A 10463-nucleotide genomic window follows, 5' to 3' on the forward strand; every position below is an offset into this window, starting at 1 on the left:
CCAGATCCGGTGGACCAGATCCAACCGAACAGGTTTTTGTCTACCACTATAATGTCCTTCTATCTCTTCAGTGGACCATATCTTCATGTGTTTTGTTTCCATTGCTAACAAAAAAACGTGTCCACACCGCAGGTCTGTAGATACGGTGGACCACATCTAGTAGCCAAAGTTTTTTGTCCATCACCATTATGTTCTTTGTCTCTTGAGTGGACCATAACTAAAGTTTAGTATGAAGATTCGTGTGCACTACTAACTGGAAAACAATGTCCACACTGCATATATGCAATTCCGGGAGACCAGATACAACAACCAAGGTTTTTGTCCACCACATTGTTACAGAATGATGAACAACATGTTTACAAACAATTAATGTCAATCTTAATTTATTTTCAAAACTTTAATTGTAAATGTTAATAATCAATGATTTAATAAAAGGGTATTTTCGTCTTTTTCATATATGACACAAAATTGAAAATAGCAGTTTTGAAAATGAAAATTAAAAAATGGTATTTTCCACAACTTTTGTTTGGAAAGTAGCATTTCTAATCAAATTCCCTTCAAAATACATGTAAAAGCAGCATAAAGTTCAGAAACAAGACTAACAAACAGATGAGCTTAATCCAGAACTAATAAGTCCAGTTTTGGAACCATATGTAGTTAGGCCGACGAATATAGGGTAGTTTTTAGTTGGGCTTTTTTGTAACTAGGCCCAGTTTGGTAGGATTTTAGTTGGGCCCGAGACATTTTGACTATATTCACAGGGGAAGGACGCGCTAAACGATACAGAGGGTTCGCTGGAGAGACTTGTCGAATATTTCTAAACGTGGTTTGCTCCAGTCCGGTGAGCGCGGCGCCGAGGAAGAGAGAGAGAGAGATAGATAGATAGATTGATTCAACGATAATGGCGATCAGGAAGCTTCTGCTACTATTGAAACCGATTGATCCGTACTCATTCCTCCAAACCGAAGGTGCATCGCTCATCAAAAACCCTCAGGTAATTTATTCCCCAATGCGTCTCGTCTCAATTTTGAAAGGCCGATCATGTTAATTTCGTTACGCAAAATTCCCAAAAGAGTAAAGGCGGAATCGTTGACAGTTACGTGAAAAAAGGAACCAGTTTTGGGTGTTACCTATGTGTTAACTGCGAAGATTTTAGTTTCTTCTTTATCATATCTACACAAAGCTCACAAAATATATGTTGGAATTTGAAATTCATATCTGCAGCGTTTACTTAGCCTTTGGACTTCGAAAACTATTGTTGTTTATTGCTCTAGTTAGTTTCTCATGGCTTCCTTCTAATAAAAATGGGATTTTTTTTTTTTTTTGTTTTGTTGAACAGGTTCTTAAATATCTAGAAAGCAGGTGCAAAGTACACAAGAATGCTATAAATTTTTGTCAGGAAATACTAAGTAAGAAGCCAGTCGAATGGAAACCTATTTCGCGTAATGACTTAGCGCATCCCATTCGTGATGTGGATATGGTTATCACCGTGGGTGGAGATGGTACCCTCTTGCATGCCAGTCATTTCATCCATGATTCTGTTCCGGTTCTAGGAGTCAATTCTGATCCAACTCAAGCTCACGAGGTTTTTTTTGTAGCCCAACCCAACTTCTCTGATATTTCCTGTTACGATGTTTCTATCTTTATAAAGAATGTGACAAAGTAGCCAAGTTTTGTTGTTATAGGTAGAAGAACTGAGTGATCAGTTTGACGCTAGTAGAAGTACTGGTCATCTTTGTGCTGCAACAGTTGAGAATTTTGAACAGGTAAAAGTAAATCAGAGATATAGAAAGTGAGGCAGCCCATTTATGCTCTTGTCACTGGTCCTCATTTGTTCCTTAGAAAATTCAGTGACTACGCAATATTTTGGTTTGAACATTTCAGCTATCATTTCTTCACAGGTGCTGGATGACATTTTGTTTGGCAGAGTGATTCCTTCAAAAGTATCGAGGATATCACTCAAGTTAAATTCAGAACCTCTTCTTTCACACGCACTTAATGACGTTTTGATTGCACACCCATGCCCTGCCGCGGTTTCAAGGTTCTCATTCAAGTAAGAGCTCCCAATTAAAAAAAAAAAAGGCATTCTTTTAGACCTGATTGCTTGGGTAGACATGATCCTTGTTTGTTCATTTGGTTAGAGTTGTTTCTTATACGCAGAATACCAACTATCATCGGTTTGGTATATGATGTTTTAGAAACTAAACCTATAATTGAATGAGTTTTCAAAGAAAAGGATTTAATCTTCTTCAGATTGATAGGGTTGGTTACACCTTGAAAAACAAAACCGAATTGGTTGATCTTTTCTTCGGTTCGGTTCAGCTGTTGGGCATCCCTATGAATACGATATCCAAATCCAGCACTTATTAGTCAGTGTTCTGTTCTCTACAATGTGTGCAGGATTAAGAACAAAGATGGTGAGACCCGTCATAAGACAGTGAACTGCCGCTCAAGCGGTCTAAGAGTCTGCACAGCTGCTGGCTCAACTGCAGCAATGCAGTCAGCAGGTGGGTTCGTGATGCCAATATTGTCTCGTGATCTACAGTTTATGGTCAGAGAGCCAATCTCTCCAGGTTCAACCGCTTCTCTTATGCATTCGGCCTTCAAACCGGACCAACTAATGGACGTTAACTGGTATTCAGACCATGGGACAATCTACATTGATGGTTGTCAGGTTCGCCACAACGTGCAGATCGGAGATACAATCGAGATATCATCCGATGCACCGGTCTTAAATGTTTTCTTGGCTCACGGCATTTCTCAGATCAGATCAAGGTACTAGAATTGGTACGATGGTAGATTTGTTCATAAAGTTAAGAGTTGGTAGACAGACATTTGAAGAGCCCTTTTTAGCCCACTTGTCTAACATATGGTAAAAAAGATTCTTTGGTCCGAAAGATTCGTTGATTCCTATGAATCTTTGGTGCTCGAAGAAGTTTAATTCAAGTAGCTAATCTTTCTCCTACCAAGAACGTGGATGTATCTCAGCCTCTTGAATAAAATTATATTCATCTAGAATTCTCTCCCTATCTCTCGTGCAAATTGTTGATTTTGGGAAAATTATCTTTTTCAAAACGGGACCTTATTAATGATTTGATTGGTTAATGTTAATAACTTTTGTTTATGGCTTGTGTTATTGGAAACAAAAATCTAGTCTTATGTAGGTCCGAATCCTTCACTTCTTCCACTCATAACCATGCGTGGACTAGTATAACATTGATATTATAAATTATACTATGGTGATATTTTTCCTCTGAAATAAACATTTCGCTATCGTGTTATCGTATCATATACAAGATTACGATGCATGAACCAGGACAAAATATTTATATAACATATAATCCTTTAGATAAGTTTTAAATAGGTTCTTTCTAGAAAGTGGTCAAAATGAATAGTAGACAATGTCGCAGTCGTTTGAAACTAGATATTCTACTTGGAACATACATATCAATATCACTTTCATTTATATACACACAACTTAAAAAAAAAAAAAGATATTTTCAGGCACGAGTTTGAGAAATTTCTAAGTTAAACCTACAGAGAAACGAGCGCAGCCACAAGTAAAAGAAAAATCTTTTTTTTTTTTTTTTTGTTGTTGGGGACCTTAAAAATGCGATCTTTTGATAAACAATTACAGCCTTGACACAGCAGAGACGGTCTCCTGCAATTAAGACACTTGTTTTAGCCACGTGTCTACGCATTGTTCACTAAATTGGCCTAAAATAAATATCTTCCTTTAACACCTCCATATTTCCAATTCTTACCCCACCACTTTTAAATTGCACACAGAAGCCCCCTCTCTGGTTTTTTTTGTTTTTTTTGGAAAAGAAATAATGTTATTTGCCCACTATGTATTATTTTAGTAATATAATTGATATTTTCCTACAACGACGACTTATCTAGAATCCCAAATGTTTCAATTAATTTGTTTTTAGTCAGAAAATTTACAAATAATCACATTTTTCTAGGGGGCTATAAAAAAAAAAAAAAATCCAGAAGGAAGAAGAGAGAAAACGTAAGAGTTGCTTAAACCATAAACCTCAAGCAACAACAATAGCAAGAGTCAGAAGAACTTAGTTGGCTCCACCTCTCTTTTCCTTAAAAAAATTTCATGTTTATGATCTGAGTTTCGTTTTCTGGAAATTTGAATCTTTTCCAATCCAAAAAGAAAGAAAAAGGTCTTTGGATGATTTGGAGATAAAAAAGGAAGGAGAAAGATCAGAGAGGATGAAGATTCAGTGCAACGTTTGTGAAGCGGCGGAAGCGGTGGTTCTATGTTGCGCCGACGAGGCTGCTCTGTGTTGGGCTTGCGATGAGAAGATTCACGCTGCTAATAAACTCGCCGGAAAACATCAGAGAGTCCCTCTCTCTGTCTCTTCCTCTTCCATACCCAAATGTGACATTTGTCAGGTCTGACCTCTCTCTCTCTCAGTCTCTCTCATCCTTTCATATTAAATCTGAGTCTTTGATCTGATTTTCAAATCACCTCATCCTTTCATATTAAATCTGAGTCTTTGATCTGATTTTCAAATCACCCCATGTTTTTTTTTAGATCCTCAATTTTTTGTGTTAAAGTTTGAATCTTTTTAGTTTTAGGTGTAGGGAGGCTCATAAAAAGATTTTTTAATATTGTTCCTGTGTTGTGTTTGTCTGCAAATCACCCCATGTTTTTTTAGATCCTCAATTTTTGTGTTAAAGTTTGAATCTTTCTTAGGTGTAGGTAGGGAGGCTCATAAAACCAGTTTCTCTTCTGATATGAGAACTGTTTTTTTTTTTTTTTTTTTTTTTTTTTTTTTTCATATTGTTCCTGTGTTGTGTTTGTCTGCAAATCCCTTACAGGAAGCTTCTGGATTCTTCTTCTGTCTGCAAGATAGAGCTTTACTATGTAGGAAATGTGATGTTGCAATCCACACTGTGAATCCTCATGTCTCAGCTCACCAGAGATTTCTTCTCACTGGAATCAAAGTTGGTCTCGAATCTATAGAATCTGGTCCGTCCTCTAAATCCTCACCTACCAATGATGCCATGGACACAAAACCACTTGTTCAGTCTTTACCTCATGAGCCTCAAAAAGGAGTTTTCCCGGAAAGTAAAGTCAGTGATCAAGTTTCGACAAAGCTTCCTTTTGCAAGCAGCGGATCAGCTACTGGAAGCATTCCTCAGTGGCAAATAGAGGAGATTTTTGGGCTTACCGACTTTGATCAGAGCTATGAATACATGGAGAACAATGGATCCTCTAAGGTAGCAGTTTAGTTACACATCTAGTACTGTCTGTATTTATAATCAAGATTGATTTTAAGTCTTTTTTGTTGGCTCTTGAGACCTCTTTGGAGCTTTAGATAGTGAGTCTTGCGAAGTAAGTGAAAAGAAAGTATGATCTTGTTGTGGCCTTTGTGATTTATCTATTTTGGATTCTCATATATGAAAATTGCTTAGCTTGATACTTGTTTGTTGCAGGCTGATACTAGTGGACGAGGAGATTCAGACAGCTCTTCGATGATGAGATCTGCAGAAGAAGATGCAGAAGATAACAATAACTGCTTAGGCGGTGAGACATCATGGGCTGTTCCACAGATTCAGTCTCCACCTACAGCTTCTGGTCTAAACTGGCCTAAGCAATTTCACCACCACTCAGTGTTTGTTCCAGACATATCTTCTTCAGATCTTTACGCCGGTTCATCCCCGAAACAAAGGGTTGGGAAACGGCGGCGATGGTGAAAAGCAACTATCTTCTGGCCGTTTTGAGGAAAGAGATCGGCAGCTTTCTCAGTAGATCACATGTATGATTTGGAAACTTGTACTGTAGTTGGTCTGTGAGAGTCGATGTTTTTGTTCTTTAATTAGCTGAAAAAAACAGAGAAGAGGTCGTTTTCAGAAACATGTACTGTATTTGGTTGAAAGGTTATATAAGGAGATGAAATTGTTGAATTTATCGTTTTGGCTTAACTAATTAAGTTATCAGAAAACGTGTTCTTTCATTAGGTGTCTGTTATAATTTGCTTGATGCTTAATCATTTTGCTCACTATCCCTGGGTACACTCACACTAATCCATCCATTTGTATTTTTAGTTTTTGGGTTCATAAACCATAAAATCCAAAACGCCTTGATCCAGACAACTATGCAGATTAAAGGAACCAAAATTTATACATTACACGGATGTCGAGTAATCTCATCAAGTATCATTTTCCTAAGTTCTAAATTCGTAGAGTTCAAAAAGACACATGAGAAAAAAACACATCCTCTTGATCCAAACCATGTAAAACGTTTCATCTATAGTTTCAGTTGCTGCTAGAAGCAGGAGCAGTCCATGTAGGTGGAAGTCTGTCTGAAACTGGCAAAACAGTGGAAGTGGGCATGTTTTTGACATTGATGTCAAGAGGATACAATCGATACTCAATGTCAAGCTCTCTGCAAATCTTGGCAATCTCTTCAACAAGCTGAGATCTTCGAACCCATCTCTCTCCCATGTCTTGATGATTCATTCGATGTGTTGGCCAAACTGCAATCCTCACACTGTTCAATGACTCCATGTCTTTGAATACTATCATCGGCGCCGGATACCAGTGATCCTTCTTCCCATCAATGTAACTACCACAACAATAATTTACAGGTAATGAGTACACCAATAAGGATTCAGGTATTAAATTTTTTGAAACTGTGATTCCAAATTTGCAATGTACCTTGTGATTCTATGTTTGATGAGGATGATTTTCTCAGCTGGAGTAGTAATGTGGATGGAGAATTCGATTCCATCTCCCATATCAGGACTACGGTAATAGTTTCCAATAGATTTAGTCCACAGAAGACTGTTCGGGTACACGACTTTCTGGTTATCAAACCTCAAGAAAACTGTTGTCAATATGTTCATCTCTTCCACAACCATCTGGACAAAAAGAGAGTTTTATTCAAAACGATACAAATAAAAATGAGAAGTTTTATTTTACTACAGGTTATTATTGGTTGTATGAATTTACCTGGACTCCATCGATTTCACATCGATCGCCTACATCAAACGGGTGTATAACAAACAAGTAGATGATGGATTCGAACACTATCTTGCACATGTTCCCAAATATGAATGCAACAACCACGATTTGCGAGCTCATGACTACGAGGAATTTGGTGGAAGTGATTCCAAGTATGATAAGCCAAATAACTATTATGATGATCCCAACCACAATATTCACCATCTTGTGAAGCCTGTTTACTGCTGTTTTCGTGTCGTTCAAGGTCAATGCAAGAGCTCTTCTCTCTCTAAAAGCATTCACCTACATTTTCACATATCTATTAATACCCGAAAATGTTAAAAAAGAGTGTAAATTCATTCATTGCAGATTGCTTACCACCCAGTTTTTAAGAGATGATTTGCTGATCCTGTTCGTCTCAGTTGCTCCTTCAAAGAGACTTAAAGTCTTCAAAGCTTCGTTATCTGGCAGAAACCGCATAATGTCGTTCACGTAGATGAACCTAAATAAGAAAATGTGCAATTATATTGCTAATGGTTAGTATCCATATTGTGATATTGGCAAAAACTTTGTATGCAAAAGGTAAAAGTGATTTTACTTACTTTGATCCTGGCTTAGCAACATTATGAAAGATCTTTCTTGCGGCAAGCTTTGCCTCAAACTCACTTCTGATTTGGTTCCCTTTCTCATCATCCAAGTTTGGATCTTGAAGCTGTTCATCCAAGGTGGTAAGTGATCCATTCCGGATTATATTCATCAGCCTCTTCATTTTCCACGCTGAAACATTCTTGGGATTCAGCTTATGAAGGCTATCGATCGTAATCCCTTTGTTGTCTCCTCCTCCTCCTCCTCCTCCTGCCCCTCCTCCATTAGATAGAATACGAGAGATCAACGGGCTCTTCCCGGTCTTCATCGGACTTTTCTGAGCCCCTGACTGAATCTCAACACCTCCAGGATTCTGAAACTGCTTAACCTCTACACTGATTCTCTCTTCTTCTTCCTCGTTTTTTTGGATCTCAATCAAAGGAGGACCAGAGAGCGTCTCAATCACGTACTGAGTAAACAAAGACTCTTGAATCCTGTCAAAGTAAGTGCTCATATGGAACGAGGAAGCAAGAACTTTGACCAAGAGTGTCTTCACGAGCCACAACAAAAGCCCAACCAACAAACACACAAAGATCTTAGTCACAACACGCAGGGACATGGTCTTTGTTGCTTTAGCCACTTTCTCATCAAACAAGAAATGCCAAGCGAGTAAAACAAGTCCTAACCATAAGCAATTCTGCACAGCATTCCGGACACCGTAGACGAAATACAAAACCCTTTTCCTGAGAAGAAAGTTCCTTTCAATGAAGAAGACGGCAATCTTAACGACCCAACTAGAGACTAACCTACCACAGATCAACACTAAAACCATACATTCCCATTTCCACAGCTCAAGATCCGCGAGTTTCTTCTCATACAAGAAACGTATTGAAAGAGTGCAAACAAACCCAGCAATGATCAAAACCAAACTCAACCATTCCAATACAATCCATAGACTAAGCTTATCTTTCCTGTACTCTTCCGGCAGATCCTCCTCTGCAAACGGGTCATCCTCTTCTTCCTCCCCCTGAGTTTTAGGGCTTTTACCGAAAAAACCTGATTTCATCTGCCCGGATTTCGGAATCCGACCCGATTTCATATCCGCCGGTTGAGGTGGCAGCTGAGGCGTCGGTGGATCCGAAAGCCGTGACCTAGTCCGCATCTTAAGCAAATTGCTAGAGCTTCTCGGCATCGGAGCGGTTCCACTACACTTGACAACTTCTCCTCCACCATCGTTGTTATTATTGCTACGGCTGTCTCGTCTTGCCTCGGCGTCAGGTTTAGTAGTAGTAGGAGGAGGCACTTTCGCCGACGTCGGAGATTCCGATACCGGAGTCAAACCTCTGGACTGAAGCTCGTCCATACTAAGGTCCATATCAAGACAAATCTCACCAGAGGCTTGCTGTTTATGGAGAAACTGACCAATTAGCTTCGTCGGAGGATCTTCGCCGCGGCGAAACTCAAACCCTTCGTCATGTAGCTCCTCCGTCGTGGAGGCGGATCTATCGGAACCACCCGCAGCGGCAGCATTATGGCCTTTGTTGAGGTTACCTTCTCCATCAGTCCAGAAATCGTAACTACCGTCTCGCCAAATCCTTCCAACAGTCTCTCCGGTGCTTCCTTTGTCACCGTCGAGTTTGACGATTACTTCACGCCGGTCAGCCGAATCTACGGCCATTATAGCTCACCGTTTCCAAAAACGAATAAAATCCAGCGAAATTTAGGTTTCGCGTGCACACCGCCCGATTTTAGAAAGAAAGAAAGAAAAAAAAGGATTATAACACTTTTGGGTAACTGTGAAAAGCTATAGAGAAGAGAAAACGCTTTTTCTTTTATTTTGATCAGAGGAGCTGGTGATGACTCTCTATGACTAATGTATGCGAGAGAGAAGGAGAGATAGTAAGGAAATAAAATTATCTAATTAAAGTATGACGCGTGTAAGCCAATCGCTGAAACACAACTTCTAAAACATCTTCTTCTCTTCTTCTTCTCTCTCTATCTGTCTTAATATTAGTATTTTTTTGATATACCAAACTTTGGCAAAGTTCGAGAAGAAGATGGGAACATGCTCACGGCGGGTGAGAACCATATAGGGTTTTTGTTTGTTTCTTTTCGTCAAACTTTTTGGCAAACTTATCTTTGTTTATGTCTTCCTTTTGTGGATATCGTTTTACATATTTTGTTTGATTCTCTAGCCATATCTGATTATTCCATTTTTGGTATTGTTTAATAGGTTAGGTTTGTGGGGAATGGGACATTCGTCACATGTATCGTGGTTTAATACTTTTTTTTAAGTGTTAAAAGGCTTCTAGTGGTGTTTAGTTACTAGTAGTTTAATAAATTCAAATTACTGGAGAGTTCCAGAAATGAGAAAGTTACAGTTGTGGAGCCAATAAACCCATTCATGTTATAGAACCTGTAAATTGATCTATTTATTGAATACATATTTTAACAAAGTATCAGAGAAAAAGAGTCTTCCCAAGTCTCTCTGTTGTGTGAGGCGGAGATTTGACTTTGGAAAGAAAAAAGCGACATTTGCGGCGGTAATATCAGCGGTAGAATCACGCGTTTGAGAAGCGCGTATGTCACTTGTTGTCAGCTGTGTATTGGATGAATGACGCGGCTAATGGGCCACTGTCGTATCAGATCCCGGACCACAGGCTCGTAGAAACAACGCATAGTAAGGTTGTCTTCATGTTTCCAAAACACTCAAGTAACAGGCCTGTTAAGTCTCAATGGATGGATGCTCAATCTTTTTCTTGAGGCTTCTATATTATTATAAACTGGCCACCAGGCACTTATCTTATGTAACGTCGAGAATATTTGCAAAAGAAGATGATAGGACCACGACATAATCTATATATAATAACAATCAGAATAAATACAAACATGTTTTCGTATTTTTGTACATT

At 38.8% G+C, this 10463-nt stretch overlaps 3 protein-coding genes across 5 annotated transcripts; 2 read left to right on the plus strand and 1 right to left on the minus strand.

The window, feature by feature from the left end:
- Positions 1-757: 757 nt before the first annotated feature.
- Positions 758-3015, plus strand: LOC104752288 (NADH kinase). The gene is made up of 5 exons (XM_010474390.2): positions 758-994; positions 1340-1585; positions 1686-1766; positions 1902-2053; positions 2401-3015. The coding sequence occupies exons 1-5, from the start codon at positions 902-904 to the stop codon at positions 2780-2782; spliced, it is 954 nt and encodes a 317-aa protein (XP_010472692.1). The 5' UTR covers positions 758-901; the 3' UTR covers positions 2783-3015.
- Positions 3016-3558: 543 nt separating this feature from the next.
- LOC104752289 (B-box zinc finger protein 22) lies at positions 3559-5930 on the plus strand. Of its 3 annotated transcripts, none has more exons than XM_010474391.3 (3): positions 3559-4410; positions 4840-5241; positions 5458-5930. In XM_010474391.3, exons 1-3 carry the CDS (start codon positions 4228-4230, stop codon positions 5716-5718), a joined length of 846 nt encoding a protein of 281 aa, XP_010472693.2. In that variant the 5' UTR covers positions 3559-4227; the 3' UTR covers positions 5719-5930. The 3 variants fall into 3 exon arrangements, 1 of the variants encoding a protein (XP_010472693.2); XR_015583426.1 differs by having other exon boundaries at positions 3782-4410; positions 4840-5371; XR_015583427.1 differs by having other exon boundaries at positions 3805-4410; positions 4840-5356.
- Positions 5931-6104: 174 nt separating this feature from the next.
- Positions 6105-9823, minus strand: LOC104752290 (mechanosensitive ion channel protein 6). Its single transcript, XM_019238431.2, has 5 exons — positions 7569-9823; positions 7345-7468; positions 6976-7269; positions 6682-6884; positions 6105-6589 (listed from the first exon to the last, which is right to left on the minus strand). The coding sequence occupies exons 1-5, from the start codon at positions 9227-9229 to the stop codon at positions 6280-6282; spliced, it is 2592 nt and encodes an 863-aa protein (XP_019093976.2). The 5' UTR covers positions 9230-9823; the 3' UTR covers positions 6105-6279.
- Positions 9824-10463: the final 640 nt, after the last annotated feature.

Source organism: Camelina sativa, chromosome 16 (genome assembly GCF_030686135.1).
Source record: "Camelina sativa cultivar CO46 ecotype springtype chromosome 16, ASM3068613v1".
In the NCBI taxonomy this organism is placed as follows: domain Eukaryota; kingdom Viridiplantae; phylum Streptophyta; class Magnoliopsida; order Brassicales; family Brassicaceae; genus Camelina; species Camelina sativa.

What these genes read in the sequence shown, in the direction of transcription:
- LOC104752288 (XM_010474390.2), top strand. Translation starts at nt 902, where the DNA reads ATGGCGATCAGGAAGCTTCTGCTACTATTGAAACCGATTGATCCGTAC. An exon ending in ATCCAACTCAAGCTCACGAG is followed by an intron (nt 1,586 to 1,685) that starts GTTTTTTTTGTA and finishes TTGTTGTTATAG; the next exon opens with GTAGAAGAACTGAGTGATCA. An exon ending in CAGTTGAGAATTTTGAACAG is followed by an intron (nt 1,767 to 1,901) that starts GTAAAAGTAAAT and finishes ATTTCTTCACAG; the next exon opens with GTGCTGGATGACATTTTGTT.
- LOC104752290 (XM_019238431.2), bottom strand. Translation starts at nt 9,229, where the DNA reads ATGGCCGTAGATTCGGCTGACCGGCGTGAAGTAATCGTCAAACTCGAC. An exon ending in GTTGCTAAGCCAGGATCAAA is followed by an intron (nt 7,469 to 7,568) that starts GTAAGTAAAATC and finishes TTTCTTATTTAG; the next exon opens with GTTCATCTACGTGAACGACA. An exon ending in CATCTCTTAAAAACTGGGTG is followed by an intron (nt 7,270 to 7,344) that starts GTAAGCAATCTG and finishes GTGAAAATGTAG; the next exon opens with GTGAATGCTTTTAGAGAGAG.
- LOC104752289 (XM_010474391.3), top strand. Translation starts at nt 4,228, where the DNA reads ATGAAGATTCAGTGCAACGTTTGTGAAGCGGCGGAAGCGGTGGTTCTA. An exon ending in CCAAATGTGACATTTGTCAG is followed by an intron (nt 4,411 to 4,839) that starts GTCTGACCTCTC and finishes AATCCCTTACAG; the next exon opens with GAAGCTTCTGGATTCTTCTT. An exon ending in AGAACAATGGATCCTCTAAG is followed by an intron (nt 5,242 to 5,457) that starts GTAGCAGTTTAG and finishes TGTTTGTTGCAG; the next exon opens with GCTGATACTAGTGGACGAGG.